Source organism: Balaenoptera musculus, chromosome 16 (assembly GCF_009873245.2).
Source record: "Balaenoptera musculus isolate JJ_BM4_2016_0621 chromosome 16, mBalMus1.pri.v3, whole genome shotgun sequence".
Classification (NCBI taxonomy): Eukaryota; Metazoa; Chordata; class Mammalia; order Artiodactyla; family Balaenopteridae; genus Balaenoptera; species Balaenoptera musculus.
Genome location: NC_045800.1, coordinates 42,415,333 through 42,432,448, shown reverse-complemented (window position 1 = coordinate 42,432,448; position 17,116 = coordinate 42,415,333). Strand labels below are relative to the sequence as shown.

The window sequence follows — 17,116 nt, the reverse complement described above, 5'->3', positions numbered from 1 at the left end:
ATATAATAAGGTGATTTTTTTTAACCAGGAAAGGTTTATTTTATTTTAATATATAAATAGTTTCAAACTTATGGGAACATTATAAGAATAATACAAGCTTTTTCTCCAAACCATTTGAGAGTGTTACTGAAAAGAGTCCTTCTTACCCCCAAATACTTCAGTGTGTATTTCTGACACATAAGGATATTCTCCCACATAACAGTACAGCCATCAGAAATCAGGAAATGAACACTGATACATTACTACTTCTGATCCATAGTTACCATTCCAGCTCCATCGGTTATCCATATAATGTCTTTCTTTTTTTCCACAAGGCATTAGTTATAAACATTTATTGAATTCATATTCTATGAAGATACCGTCCTTGGCCTCAAGGAGTCGACTATATTAGTAGTTTATAATCTTTTATTTTTGGTTTATAACATTATATATTTCATGTGTACAATGTTATATTTCGACTTCTGTATACACTACAGTGTGCTTACCACCTAAAGTTTAGTTTCCATCCATCACCATAGTATTGACCCCCTTTACCAATTTTGCCCTCTCTCTGTCCCCTTTTTCCTTTGGTAACCATGACTCTGTTCTCTATATCTATGTGTTTGTTCTTGTTTGGTTTGTTCATTTTAAAATTTTCTTTAATATTTCATAATAAGGTGATTTTTTATATAAGTAAAACAAATCATTTTTTTTAGAAATATGGTCCATGGTATTGGAAACTTGACAAATATCTTTAACTACTCAGGGAATAAAAATCATGGACCTTTAGAGCCATTCCCATTCACAGAGTTTCTTTTAGAGAGTACTAGCATTTAATCTACAGCACACAAAACCTTCTGAAGAATGAAAGGCTAAGCCCTTGTTCCTTTTACTTGTCTCTATTTTCCTCCTCCAAGGAATTAGGCACATTCTGGGAGGCAGGAGACGGGTAACAGAGAAAAAAAGGAGGATATTCAGAGAAGAGAAAAAGCACATAAAAATACATTTTCTACTTTAAGCATGTAAATGGGAATCAATCTTTCACCTGTTTTAAAATATTCAAGTATTCAACTATTCGACAACTTTCAATTTAATAAGTTCTTTCATATATATATTCTCTCTCTCTCTGTATGTATATATCAATACATATGCACACATATATATTCAATTTAAGCTTAATTCAATTTAAGTGTAATTGCCCTTCAGATTTTAGTAAAGATGACTAGAGCTACTTATCACTCTCTTTAATAATAATCCTTACTCTTATCTTAAAGATACTTATCTACATGAATATTTTTAAAATTAAAAAAACAAATTTTTTAATATAGTTGTTTTACAATGTTGTGTTAGTTTCTTCTGTACAGCGAAGTGGAATTCCCTGTGCTATACAGCAGGTTCTTACAAGTTATCTATTTTTTATATATTAGTGTATATATGTCAATCCCAATCTCCCAGTTCATCCCACCCCCCCCACCCGCTGCTTCCCCCCCTTGGTGTCCATACATTTGTTCTCTACATGTGTGTCTCTATTTCTGCCTTGTAAACCAGTTCATCTGTACCATTTTTCTAGATTCCACATATATGCATTAATATACGATATTTGTTTTTCTCTTTCTGACTTACTTCACTCTGTATGACAGTCTCTAGGTCCATCCACGTTTCTACAAATGACTCAATTTCGTTCCTTTTTATGGCTGAGTAATATTCCATTGTATATATGTGCCGCATCTTCTTTATCCATTTGTCTGTCGATGGGCATTTAGGTTGCTTCCATGACCTAGCTATTGTAAATGGTGCTGCAGTGAACATTGGGGTGCATGTGTCTTTTTGAATTATGGTTTTCTCTGGGTATATTCCCAGTAGTGGGATTGCTGAGTTATATGGTATTTCTACTTTTAGTTTTCTAAGGAACCTCCGTACTGTTCTCCATAGTGGCTGTATCAATTTACATTCCCACCAACAGTGCAAGAGGGTTCCTTTTTCTCCACACCCTCTCCAGCATTTGTTGTTTGTAGATTTTCTGATGATGCCCATTCTAACTGATGTGAAGTGATACCTCACTGTAGTTTTGATTTGCATTTCTCTAATAATTAGTGATGTTGAGCAGCTTTTCATGTGCCTCTTGGCCATCTGTACGTCTTCCTTGGAGAAATGTTTATTTAGGTCTTCTGCCCAGTTTTTTTTTTTTTTTTTTTAACATCTTTATTAGAGTATAATTGCTTTACAATGCTGTGTCAGTTTCTGCTTTATAACAAAGTGAATCAGATATACATATTCATATGTCCCCATATCTCTTCCCTCTTGCATCACCCTCCCTATCCCACCCCTCTAAGTGGTCACAAAGCACCGAGCTGATCTCCCTGTGCTATGCGTTCTGCTCAGTTTTTGATTGGGTTGTTTGTTGTTTTGATATTGAGCTGCATGAGCTGTTATATATTTTGGAGATTAATCCTTTGTCTGTTGATTCATTTGCAAATATTTTCTCCCATTCTCAGGGTTGTCTTTTTGTCTTGTTTATGGTTTCCTTTGCTGTGCAAAAGCTTTTAAGTTTCACTAGGTCCCATTTGTTTATTTTTGTTTTTATTTCCATTACTCTAGGAGGTGGGTCAAAAAAGATCTTGCTGTGATTTATGTCATATATTCTTCCTATGTTTTCCTCTAAGAGTTTTATAGTGTCTGGTCTTACATTTGTCTTTAACCCATTTTGAGTTTATTTTTGTGTATGGTGTTAGGGAGTGTTCTAATTTCATTCTTTTACATGTAGCTGTCCAATTTTCCCAGCACCACTTATCAAAGAGGCTGTCTTTTCTCCATTGTATATCCTTGCCTCCTTTGTCATAGATTAGTTGACCATAGGTGCATGGGTTTATCTCTGGGTTTTCTATCCTGTTCCATTGTTCTATATTTCTGTTTTTGTGCCAGTACCATATTGTCTTGATTATCTACATGAGTTTATTTTTAAAAATTTATTCAGAGGAAATGATTTTCAATATTAATTATCTAGCTTTCATGATAAAAACAGAGTCAAGATTTTATACACAGGTGCAAAAGCTATATTACGTTAAAGGGAAAATGAAGAACATATGTAATTCCTTTATTATATTTTCGTTTTGATTTCAATAAATCACTGCCAGATAATACCCACTGAATGTGAATTCAAGAATGTGTACTATTTTGTACTGATTCTATAAGTTTTAAGATAAACTTCAAATAGACATTTGATTTGGTTGAATTTTTGAATAAAACAAATGTTATATTAATGAGTTAATATAAAACCAACATAGATGTCATAGAAACAGTGATTTGGCCCATAATAAACTCTCAATAAATAATCACAGATTCAGAGATAATGTAATGTTGCAATTGTGAGAAAAAGCTGAAGTTCTCAGTAATATGCACCTGTTTACAAATTCATCACTGCATTTCATTTGTTGGACCCCATTGGTTTTTAAATATATTACTGTTTCTAAAGCATATTTGTAAGGCAGGGATGACATGCAAGAGAGATTCATAAAATTACTTTTTCAGAGAAGGAGGTTAAAGGCTGAATTATAGCCAAAGCATGAATGACTTCTAATTTGGAAAGATTATTTTTATGGAAGATGATCCTTACTTAGAACATGCAGTATAATTGAGAAGAGCCTGAAAATAAGTTCAGGGGCAGAAGAAGACAGTAACTAATCATTTTAAAATAGGTATATCTTCCAGGACAACATAAGTTAGAGTTCAGGTATTTACAGTATCTTGTATAGATGACTATGGAAGCACTGAAATAATCTTCAAAGGATCATGGAGTATGATCAAAGTGCCAAAAGATATTATGGCCCCTGTTGCAGTTAAATCAGCAATTGTTCTATAAAGTGCTACACAGTAGCCATATAGACCTTGATGAATTAGAAAATGGGAGATGAATCTTTACCTGTGCAAAATCAAATACTCAATTTTATTTGTTCACTGTTGAGAAACTGGATCAGGAGTGTATTAGTCAACAGAACTGAGAGATACATAGATGATAGATAGATTAGATAGATAGATAGGCTGATTGATTTAGGGATATAGCAAGGGAGATTGATTATAAAGAATTGGCTCACAAGATTATGGAGGCTGAGTGGTTCTAGGATTAGCAGTTGTCAAGCTGAAGACCCAGCTGGTATAGTTCTAGTCCAAGACCAAAGTCTGAGAAACAGGAGAATTGATTGTCTAAATTCCAATCTGAGTCCAAGTCTGAAGGCAAGAGAAGGCAGATGTCCTAACTTGAAGACAGTCAGGAACAGAGAGTGAATTCTTCCTTACTCAGCTTTTTGTCCTATTGAGGTCTTCCATGGATTAGATGAGGCCCACCCATGTTTGGGAGGGCAATCTGTTTTACTCAGTCTACCAATTCAAATGTTAATCTCATCCAGAAACCCTCACAGACACACCTAGAATAATATTTAACCAAATATCTGGGCACCTCATGACCCAGTCAAGTTGACACATAAAATTAACAATTACAAGGAGGATGGATTCATGCTACAAAAATATAGGAGAAAATCATTTGTGTTTGTTCTTAAGAGAATAATTGGTGCGAAATGGCTGTCTAGTACACAGTAAATCAGATTACAATATTTGTAACTGAAAATAAACATGTATTAGTCCAATATAGACTTATACATAATCTTGCTCCACTAAAGACAATGTTTCTGTTTTGATAATGTCTATGAGTAGAAATAGAGCACCCTCTACCATTGTTGGTGTTCTGTCATTAAATGATTATTATATGTAAATCATCATATAGTGAATTCTATTTCAGCTTATTTAATGTCCATGACCCTTCAGAAGTTCTGTCCTTTTTAGAGGGGAGGGGAAAACTAAACACTTGGATTCTTGATGAAGTATGTAAGAAAGTAATATCACATCAATTGCATTTTAAATTATTCCTTTGGGGTGCCTTTTTCTTGAGAAGGTTTTCAAAACTGGATAATATCATTTGTATCAATTATTTCCCAGTTCAAGTGGTGTTATTTTAGTTGTGCTTATTATAAAAAATACTTTTTTCTTCTGGACTCTTGTACATTTTCTCTTTAATCATTAAAGCCATTGAAGTCTATCGGAAGGCATTGGTTTAAAATACGTATAAAAAAACTATTTTAGATATTCAGAAATTATATATTTTAGCATTTTATTTCTACCAAAATGTCAATTTTCATGTAAATATATTACATGAGACTCCAAGAAATATTCAATAGATATAAATGTCAGGAGATTATTGTTACCTATCAATACAAGGACACTGATGCCAGTGGCATTATCCTATCACTAAATATGTACATTTAACACAATATTGTGATTTATGGAGTGCTTTCCAAGATTCATCCTTCTCAATATTTTCTTCAAAATGAACAACATACCATTTCTTTGCTGAATATAAAGTTGGCCTAGAGTGACATCAACATTACGGTAGTATAAGATGTCCCTTCTTTAAGTCCCCACCTTGAACAAATAAAAATTAGCATCTGTGTATGAACAAAAGTACCTCTGATGTAGTTGTGGGATCCAACACCATATGCAAAGAGACCTGGAAGTAGTTCTGCCCACCTGTGCATTGGGTAATAGGCAGAGAGACCTTGGTTTGGAATTTGAACTAGCAGAAGCCATTGAACTGGCTGAGCAGTGAACTGGCCCCAACTCCTCTGGGTCATGGTCTGGGGAAACCTGGGTAATACTGACTTGGGCAGACATCCATGGATGGAAGAGACTTTGTAAAAGTCCATTCCTCTCGAGGAGAGATTCCAGCCCTCTGTTGGAGCAACATGTGCGGAGCAGGTGTATTCATACAAGGTTGAAGAAAACCCCAGATGTAAGCGGGACCAAGAAAAATATCTGCAGCTCAATGACAATTACAAAAGATTTGAGGAGGTATCTGCTACATCAAATGCGAAAGCAGCCAGTGCAAATCTCCAGGAAACATAAAGAATCAAAGAAATATGTCATCGCCAAAAGATAACAATTATCCTACAGTAATCGAACTCCAAAACATGGAACTTGGTGATTTACCTGATAAAGAATTCAAAATAACTGTTTTGAGAAAACTAAATGAGCTACAAGAAAGCACAGAAAGACAATTCAGTGAAATTAGGAAAAGAAGACATGAACAAAATGAGAAATTTAACAAACAGATTGAAATCATAAAAAAAAGAAACAAATTCTGGAGCTGAGTAATTCAATCAATAAAATGAAAAGTGCAATATAGAGCATCTACAGTAGAATAGACCAAACATATTAAATAAAGTGTTTTTCAACAGAAACAACCATAAAACAAGGTTATGTATTGATTTGTTGATGAAAATGTTGTAACCAGAGGCTTGCGGGAACTTAATCCTGTATTCCCCTCAGCAATGTAATAACCTTGAATTCCCCCTAGGAGCATTGGTTCAGTATTTGTTAATTCAGTGTTCATGGTGTCTTTATAGTACAGAACTACCATGGATGATGAGAATCAACTGTATTTATATGAAACTGTGAATACAATGCTTCTGTGGAGAAATATTGCAAGTAGGATTAGTAAGGAAAATTTTCTCTTTTTTTAGGTTGGCTCAAGCAGCTGTGGCTCACAGGATAATCAATTAACTGAGAACTGCTCACCTTTTACATTCAAATTTCTCTTATGCATCTTCTTGAAATATTGAATTTTCTGGCTTTATTTTCTTTAACTTATGTGTACATTTATGCATTTTTCTGTATTTTCCCAGTAGTTGTATAAAATCATTTGTGGAAAAAGACATGAACTAAATAAGTAAGTGACACCCTCAGGCAGGTGCACAAGCTGATAATCATCCCATGAATAGAATGCCCTTCAGAAAACCAAATTTATATTTCCGAGACTTGTTGAAATGTTAAAGGACACAGAGCATGACCATCTGTATGGCAGATGTGCCCTGAAAACTGTGAATAATAATGTATAGGGCAACACAGGTAGAACAAACAACCTGACTGTCCTCTGAAGATTTTCAACCTCCACATAATATTTAGAAATTCGGAAAGCACTAGAGTGCCATGTCTCTGTAATAAGAAGAATAAGTAACAGTGATATGTGTGTATTTATATATGTAATATGTGTATGTGTACATAGATATGTACATATTTTTGTTGGGTATATATATATATATATATATATATATATATATATATATAAAGAAAATGAATGAAATAAGTTGCTGAAATCTATTTGTTAAAACCATTTTGCATGCTCTCTCTTTTGCTTGTTTGCATTTGGTATAGGCCATTTCATTGCACCCATTTTACTCTTGCCAGACCTTCCATATTAAAACAAAATGCCTTAATCCTCTTTTTTCTTAGCTATTTCTCTTATATTAGCTTCAAAGATTCCAAACACTAGCCTATATCTGAACAGGTCCACCGTCCATGTGGTAGATAATGAATAAATGTGTGTAGCTCAATTACGGATCCATTTTAACGTTGCATTTGACATGTGTACGTCTGTGTGTAGATGTTTACTTATTCCAGTAGTGAAAATGAACAATCTGTGCTAAGATGTTTTGGCCTAAATGTACATTTGTACATGTGGAAGGGAGCAAAACTCACTATAAAATGCTGAACTAATAACTTGATATAGTACTTGAGTCCTTTGCTGTCAACAGCTAAATACCACATTTTTAAAGTTGGGGCAGAAGTCTATTTTCAAAAATTTCAGACACCTATTGTTCAAGTTTTTTGGTTTGTTTCCTTTCTCTTTTGCTTGGTTTTAATATTTTAATTCAACTCTGTGGCACAGTTATTTACTTTGGCAACAAAGATCTTTAAATACTCTTAAGTTTGTTTTATTAGATATCTGGAAACAACTTGTTGCCATTCAATTTTAAATCTTCATAGTTTAAAAACCAAGGCACAACTACATAGGAGTGGGTGAATTTTTATAAGAGAGAATGATGTCTTTGGGGACAGGGATTACATTAAAAAAATACTAAAATGTTGGCTTGGAAGCCTTTTTGTTAACTAACATTTCCAAAGGTGTGCCCGTGTTCGTATATGTGCTGTTAAAACCATCTCCTCTCACTTTATCCTCAGTTCTCTTTGAGCTGCAGAAAGTCAGTTTGCCTTTAAAAGCTGCCTGACAGGAGAGCTGACTTTATAAATACGCTACTTTGTACTCACGGTTCCCCAAAGCATGGGCTCCCCAAAGCACAGTTTTAAAATCACTTCTTTAATCATAATTGTGTTATTTTTCTAAATCAGAGGTTGCAAACTCCTGTGGTTGCTGTGTCAAAGGATGTATGGGGGGGGGCATTAAATTCATAGCTTAATTCTCTAAAACCTGTTGCTGACTTTAGAACCAAGAGATTTCTTATAAAATTAGAACATTAGAAGATGTAGCAACATTGGCTCCATATTTCATTATGGCAAGAATTTGCTGAGGCTGAGTAGCAGCTACCATTTTAGATGGGGAAGTGTTCCCCAGTTGCCACCATTCCCATGAGATTTGCTTCACTCTTTTACATTGCCTGATATCCCTGCAGATATCTGGGTCTGTAGCCCCTGAAAATAGAAGTAAATGAGGTAACTCCTTCTTTTTCTCTCTGAAACTATTTCTCCATGAAGGAATCCCATTTAAAACCTAACAAAACATATCTCAGAATAAAATTTAAAAGTCTATGTTCTGTAGAGGCACAAAGCTTATGTTTATTGACTAAATTCATTTATTCATTGTGACAGTGTGATGATTAAGGAAGTAAAGTATAAAATATAAGAGTAACGAAAAGGGTGCCATGTTCTGACGTGGGGTAGGGAAATTCTGTCAGGAATGGTTTAGAAGAAGGCAATACTAAATTAAGTTGAAATGTAACTAATGAGAAGGATCCCAGCTAAAGCTTGAAGACTGGGGACTCTGGATGTAGGAATACAAAGACCTACAAGTAAGAGAAAACAACAGTGATTCTCTGTTGGAGATCAATAAGAAATAAAGCTAGATGCTCAGGCCAAATGTGAAATCATGGTCTTATATGCCATTTTATGTTTTGTTGTTGTTTTAATCCAAAATGAAAAGATATTACCATCTCTCCAGTTCTGTCACTCGATGGCTTTCTACTTAACCGATACTACAAGCACTAAAGAAAATCCCAGCTTTCTCTCTCCTCTGATAGACAGGGAATCCATTGTCTCCAACTCTCTTCCTTAAATTTGCCACTTGCTTGTAATTGCCAACTGGATTTCATTGATCTCTCTGAAATGGTTTTTGATTTTAAAATAAAGTAACTAATTCCTTCTTACAGTTTAAATCCTAGTTTGTAGATAACTTAATGCATCAAGGTTTTTTTAAGGAGCAACAGCAGATGCATTTCTCCATAGGAGCTAAGATGCTAATGATCATAAATTGGTCCAAATGCACTTCACACTGAATCAGGGCCTTTTATATCTTCATCCAAAGCAAAGGACCATGACGTTGGAAATTTCAGACTTTATAGGAACTCATGTGTTTGCAAGTGTTCTTTTGAAATGCTTCAGATCTCTGGTTGTGGGCAGCTGCCTGCTTTTTTCCTTTGTGTAATAAATGTCTGGTTTTTGTGCCAGAACACTTCTGGTGTGCTGTTGATCAAATGAGAATTGACAGTTTTTCTTTTGTTTCCTTTTCAGCTCACTCCAGTTGGCACCACAGTATTTACAGGATTTTCAGGAGACAATGGAGCTACAGACATAGATGATGGCCCAAATGGACAGATAGAATATGTTATTCAATATAATCCAGATGATCCGGTATGTAAATATCTACTTGCAATGTGAGTTCACTATAAGGAATAAAATTAATATTTACTTCAGCTGATATTTATTATATTTCTCTATTGCTCAGCTCCTGGAACCACATTAGTAATTATACTATTATTAATAACTATCTCAAAATTATATTTTAAAAAATATTTGTGCTATACTTATAAAAGCTAGTTTTTGGTGAGTTTTGTAGGTAAAAGTTTAAAATGTATTCATAGGTATAATATGTCATTTTTATTAAATTTCCATTATGTTAGTGGGCTCCTAAGCATTCTAAGTAAATCATTGGACATGATATTACCAATGTGATGCTTATGCTTTATGGAACTTGCAAATTAATACCACCACTGCCCCTTCTCCACCAATGAAACCTGAGGTAGAGAAGAGGGCAAAGCCTCTAGCAATAGGTTTTTCAGTTTTTGGTTTTATTGCATTAGACAGTGGGGCTTCTACATTGTGCCTTAGGCTGTGAAATTATTTTTCCCAATGATATAGTATATGTAACACAAATAAAATAAGAATTGTCTTCTTGAAGCTAGAGCTGGAAGTCCTGCCTGCCATCTTTCCCTTCCTCTTTTCCCGGAGGCAGCTTCTCAGAACACCAAGGGCTCCCCAAAGCATAGTTTTAAAATCACTTAAGTGACTTTTTAAATCAATGCTTCTCCTTTAGGTTTAATATTAGGAATATAAAAGTGGTGAAGTTAACATTGTATCTTTGTTTTTAAATTATATATTTCTTATATAAGCTTTAAACAATCAAAAAAAAACCTGTTGAACTTGCAGAGACTAAGAGCTCTCGATATGATCTACCTCACAAATTGACTGTGAGAACTAAGTGAATTGTGAATGCATTTCCTCATCTTATTCTCACAAGTCGATTAGTTAGTAGTAGTATCTCTATCACATAGGAGCGAACACAGGTTCATAGGTGACGTGACTTGCCTGGTAACACACACCCTCCTCTAAGCTGGAGAGTCAGGACTCGATTTCAGAGTAATATGTGCTCCACTCTTCCTCTGTTGTGCTCTAAGAAAATAGTTGCAGCACTTGAGTTAAAATTTTCAAAAAAATTTTAAAAACAAAACAAAAGGCCCATAGGTATAGCAGGGTCAAGGGAAGATTTGGGGGGGTTTTGTTTTTGTTTTTGTTTTTCCCCTAAAATGTATGCCTCCACATGTTTATAGACAGAGGTAATGAAACCAAGAGATGGGGAGATGATGAGAATGTGACAGAAAAGGACAATAAGTATGAGGGGTTACACAGAAGTCGAATGGAAAAGATCAAAGAAACAGCAGAAGGGAAAAGGGCAAGAGAAACATTTTTCTTTAAATAGAAATAGGCAGCTGACTATACAGAATATTTCTAAACCATTTATTTTCTTTACTATTTAGATTTTTTAAATAATTAATTGTATGTGTGTGTCATGTATCTAGCTTACATTTTATGAAGGTCATTTCCTAATCTTTACTCCTCAAGCTGTAAAAATGAAAGTCCAAGAAAGTATAGAATGACCAGGCCATGTATTTTAGGGAAATATTTATTACATTGCATTAAAAAAAAAAAACAAAAAAAAACCTACCCAAGGATTAGATATAGTGAGAGACAGAAACGTATTACTTGGAATGTATCTTTTAGAAGTTTTGTGAGGCTGAAATTCCTTGTTAGCTATGCAGTAATTCCTTCTGAATGCTTCCCCCTTTCAGGGATTTCTGGGCTTGGCATGAAATATAATATGTACCTTTTACTACCTACAGGTTGAATAAACCAATCATTCACATGCAGTTTCCAAATTGCAAAAAAGAAAAAAAAATGTACTTTAGCAAGCTAGCGCTACTATGGAATAACGAAAGAAATTCTCTGGGCATGGTTCTAATTCAGTGAGGCAAAAGAATAAGACATCATGATGGCACTTAAGTTAGGGTATATTGGAAGAGAAAGCATTAACTAAGTCACATCCTTACAGAGAGAATCCATCTTTAATCATCATAGAGAGTTAATGCAAACCTCAATGCCAGTTTCTTCTCTTATAAAATCTCTGAGAAAGAGCTATCTGATGATTTTTATATTCTTAAATTGTTAAATCTCTAGAAATTCTGCTTATAATTAATAGCATCATAATATTATCCTTTTTTATTATTATATTATTTCTTTTTAATATTATAATAATATATATTAATATATATTATATTATATATTATTATTATATTATTATATATTATATTATTATATATATTAATATATATAATAATATAATATTATATTATTTCTTTTATTTTTTAATTTTTAATTATTTATGGCTGTGTTGGGTCCCCGCCTCTGTGCGAGGGCTCTCTCCAGTTGTGGCAAGCGGGGGCCACCCCTCGTTGCAGTGCGCGGGCCTCTCACCATCGCGGCCCCTCCCGTTGCGGAGCACAGGCTCCAGACGCGCAGGCTCAGTAGTTGTGGCTCACGGGCCTAGTTGTTCCGCAGCATGTGGGATCTTCCCAGACCAGGGCTCGAACCCGCGTCCCCCGCATTGGCAGGCAGATTCTCAACCACTGCACCACCAGGGAAGCCCCTAACCTGCTTCTTTCTTAGAGTCAAAACAAACTTGTATGTATTACAAATATATATAACCTGAAAATGTGGCCCCCTCTGGCTTTTGCAACCACAATTTAAAATTTCTTTAAAATTAGTCTCACACTGTATGGTAAATAGTAAAAGGTGTAGATTGGTCTGTTCTACTTAAAAATCTCAGGGTATTTTTTTTTCCAGGGTATTTTTTGTTTTGTTTGTTTTCCATCTGATGCTACGTTATTCATTAGCAGAAATCACAAATTAGTGACCTGGAGTTTCATTCAACTCACAAAATTTTGTTTGGCCACAAATTATTTTAAATAATTTCTGAGCCAAAAATCTAAAAATCATGAAATTTCACATTCAAATTTAGTTTTCTCTTCTCTCTTAAGAAATGGATGTATGACAACCCTCGTCCTGATTTCCAATAAGACAGCATCAGCTAGAGTTGAATTAGTGTTTTCCCATTAAGCAAACTTCTATCACTCAGACAATATATGTATATCCATTTTTACCCTCATCACTTCACTCATTTACATTATCCAAGTCATCCTTTTAGAAATTTACAAATGTAACTTCTGCCTTACTGTAATACAAAGTATGTTTTAATTAATTCTTCGCATCACTTTAAACACTGGCCTGTGGTGTTTCTGATAAGAGAAGACAATGGAAATTTGAATGATGTTTCCAGTATGTAATGTGCCATTTTTCTTTGACTGTTTTCAAGATTTTTATTTTAATTTTGAGTGCTTGGCAACTTGACCATGGGAGCATGCTAATGTATAGTTTTCTTTGTAATTGTCTTTTTTTAAGGGTTTTGCTGAACTTTAATCTCTGAATTTGTCTTTCACCAGTTAAAGAAATTATCAGACACTATTGTTTAATATTTTCATGCCATTTCCCTGACTCTTCTCCCTCTGAGACTCCAATTACAGGCATATTAGGCATTTAAATACTGTTCCACAGGTACAGGCTCTGTTCATGTATTTTCAACATATTTTAATCACTTGGTTGCAAGCTGGGTGTTTACTATTGATCTATATTCAAAGTTACAGTGTTCTCTGCCATCTCCATTCTATTCTTAAAACTATCCAATGTATCCAATTGTCTTTTTTTATTTATTATTTTTTAAATTTCAGATAGTATAATCTTCAGGTCTAAATTTTCCATATTTTTAAAGTTTTTATAGTTTGTAATTTTTGGTGAGTTTCCCATCTTTTCATTTATAGAGAGCATATTGTTTTTACGCCTCTAAACATAGACATTGTTATAATAGCTGCTTTAAAAATCCTTGTCTGCCTGTCTAACTTTGGTCTTCCATTGATTTTCTCTCTTCTTGAAAAGAGATCACATTTTCTTGTTCATTATATGTCAAATTGTCTGGACTCTATCCTGGATACTGTGAATGTTGTATTGTGGAGAGACTCTTGATTCTATTATACTACTCTGAGGAGATTTGTTTGTTTTTAATTTTCGCAGAGAACTTGGTTGCATTCAAACTGAAAACTCTTTCTCTTGGGTGCAGTTCAATTTTCAATTCAGTATATGTATTTTTTCTTAGTTGATCTGCTTGTAGTCGACCCCATACAGGTGTGGTTTCAAGATCAACTAGAGATCTGGACATAACTTATGCATGAAATTTTGTTCCTTCCCTTTCTGGCTCTCTCCTTTATAATATCCATCCCCCCTCACTTTCTGTCAGCTTTGGTTGTCCCAGAATCTATCCCTTTAGGTCAGAAAGACTTCAGGCTTTCTATCCGAGTTTTAACTGCCCCCTTGAGGTGCTAAATCAGCCTTCCCTCAGGCCAACTACCATAAAACAGGAAACTCACCCATGTTGTCTTTTCTTTCAAGTGTCTGATCTCCTCCAGAATATGCCTGCTTTTCTTATCTCTCCAGGGATGCAGGGATGTCAGGTATTTTTGTTTGTTTGTTTTGTATTTTGTCCAGAGTTCACAGGTGTTAGTTGTGGGAAGATTTAGTCCAGTGGGTCTTAGTCAGCCATATAGAAACAGAACACTTTATACCCAGTGAGTTTCTTTCTTCAGTATACCTTTAGAAGACTAGTACTCTTACTCATTTTTGCTTCTGAACCACATTTAGGGCTTTCCTAAATATTACGCAATAGCAGCAATGATAGAAGTATTTCAAAGTTTTAACAGCAAAAAAAGAACATACATTTATTTATTCCATGATTGTGCATCTACAGTGATAAATTGTCAGCTAGTTTTCCACCAGCACTATTTTGTAACCAGAAACATTGACATTTCAAATCAACTTCAGGATGGTTTCATTTATCTCTCTCCATTAAAAAAGAGGATAACTCTTTCCAACAAAAGAACATAAGTGAGGATACCCTCATATTAATGTGTTCCTAAATATCAGAGAAGTAAAAATATAATATCACTTAAAATTATTGACTCATCAAATGTAGTAGTTACCAATTACCAGTACTATATGTCACCACCAATCCTTTAGACAAGGCTTGGTGATTAGCATAATGTATTAGTTATCTACTGTTGGATGACAAGCTTAGTGGTTTAAAACAACACACTTTCATTTTGTTCAGTTTCTGTGGCTTAAGAGTCTGGACACAGCTAAGCTGAACAGCTTAGGTTCTCATGTGGTTACAATCTACATGTTGCCCAGATTAGTTCTCATTGGAGGTTTGAGTAGGGAAGAATCCCCTACCAAGTAGACTCAGACTGCTGTTAGAATTAATTCCTTTATTGTTGTAGGACAGAGGGCCTTGGCCTCTTACTATATGTTGGCTGGAGGCTGCTCTCAACTCTTAGAAACCACCCTTAGTTCCTTGACTGCTTACTTCCTTAAACCTGCAAGGAGAGTATCTAGAGCTAGTCTGTAAGATGGAGTCTTATATGACATAAGGCAGTCACAAGAGTGACAGTTTATCACCTGTGCCATATCCTATTGGTTAGAAGCAAGTCAGAGGTCCTTCCCACGCTCAAGGGGAGGGGATTACACAAAGGTATGAGTTGCTTATCAGCAAGTGGGGATAGAGAGGGCTCCCTTAAGAATCTGTCATACCTACTATAATGTTCAGCATTATTATCATCATTTTGAATGTCGTATAAACTGATCTACTTTGGAGAAGCACTTTTGAGTCTTTTTGTTTAAGTTTGTGGAAAAAAAAAATAGAGGAAATGAAAGTTCTATTTTGGTTTTAGTACAGGATAAATTGAAAATAATCATTTGTATTATTAGGATCTTTTTTACCATACCTATATTTCCTTTATGATGTAGATGAACAATTATACTAGGAGATGTGGAATAAATAAGAATCAGACACTTTTACTATCCAAAATAAAATTTAAAAAATTAAATTGCCTAATGTTGTAAACTCTTCACTGAAACAAAGCACTTTTATTTAACCTATTAACAAAATCAAAAGAGTTTAAATTGCACTTTTTTTTTGCCATTGTTTTTATTGAATTTTATCTAGAATAAAGAAAGAAGAAGTTTGGGGATGAAGAACTGCTTAACTGATTAACCAAATTTAAAGTGAAAGCATTTGTGTTATTTTCCAAAACTTTCTGGCTCTTCCTCTTTTTGGAGACATGCCAGAAGTGAACTTTTTTGGGTTGGAGAAAATTACTTGCTCTGGCTAATGAGATACAGGCCCAAGGAATTCAAATACAAGTCACCATTTCCCCTCCCACTGCTGCAGTGATTGGAGAAAAACATGTTGAGGTGAAACATGCATTAGCACGAGTCCCTGAATGAAAACATAAACAGAGCCCACTTGCTGACATGTGTTAGTGTAGATATGTAGAATGGGTAAGAAATAAAAAATTCTTATGTTAAAAAATTCTATTAATTTGGGGGTTTTATTCTTGCATCATAACCTATCCTTTCTCGTCCGATATTTTCAGATGAAAATAATTTAGTAAATACCTCATTATTGGCATCCGCTAGAGAGTGAACTAAGAGGATTTGTACTATGCTCATCACAGTTACTGTAAAATACTATTTTTTTGTGCCTTCATGGTAATAAAAAGTAAGGCCATCTATAATACACTGAACAAATTATATTTTAAAACATGAAAAGAAAAGAAAAGAAAGGAAAAAGAAAGATTCAGGAAAAAAAAGAAAAATTTGTCATCACGTATTATGTGGAATTTTTCATTTTGGGGAGTTTATCTTATTTGGAAAAAGGAAATTATTAATATAATAGGTATCATTTGGATATTTTATTTTTTTAATTTATTTAACACCTTTATTGGAGTATAAATGCTTTACAATGTTATGTTAGTTTCTGCTTTATAACAAAGTGAATCAATTATACATATACATATATCCCCATATCTCTTCCCTCTTGTGTCTCCCTCCCTCCCTTCCCATCTCACCCCTCTAGGTGGTCACAAAGCATGAGCTTTGTGAACACTTGTGTTTACTTAGGTCATTGCCTAAAGTCCTTATTTGTGTAAAACTTTGAACCCAGGTTGTTTAACTGTGAGTCTGTGACATTTTAAATTTACAACATTTGTACTTTTGAAGCCAAATAGAAACTTCTAAATACAATTTCCTACGAAATTGGTTAGAAGAAGGTGACATGAACTGCACTGTAATCTTTCCTTTACCCCTAAATGTGCATATACATATTTGTGTGTGTTTATGTGGCAGGGAGGAATGAGTGTGTATGAAGTAGAGAAACAATTATCAGAGTGTTGGTATTCTACTAGGAGCAAACTAATGTTGCTACTCAAATCATAGTCCCTTTTGAGTAGACAAGGGCTACATGATCTTACTTAATCCTCCACTTTTCACTTCAGGTAATTCAGATTAGGGGAGTCACACC

At 34.4% G+C, this 17,116-nt stretch overlaps 1 protein-coding gene across 17 annotated transcripts in view; it reads left to right on the top strand.

Annotated features, from left to right (window-relative positions):
- PCDH15 (protocadherin related 15) overlaps window positions 1–17,116 on the top strand; it is a 747,310-nt gene that overhangs the window by 299,269 nt on the left and 430,925 nt on the right. For all 17 annotated transcript variants that reach the window (XM_036828599.1, XM_036828600.1, XM_036828598.1 and 14 more), the window contains one exon: window positions 9,610–9,729. In XM_036828599.1, the coding sequence (XP_036684494.1) occupies window positions 9,610–9,729 (120 nt within the window). The remainder of the gene's footprint in view (window positions 1–9,609; window positions 9,730–17,116) is intronic.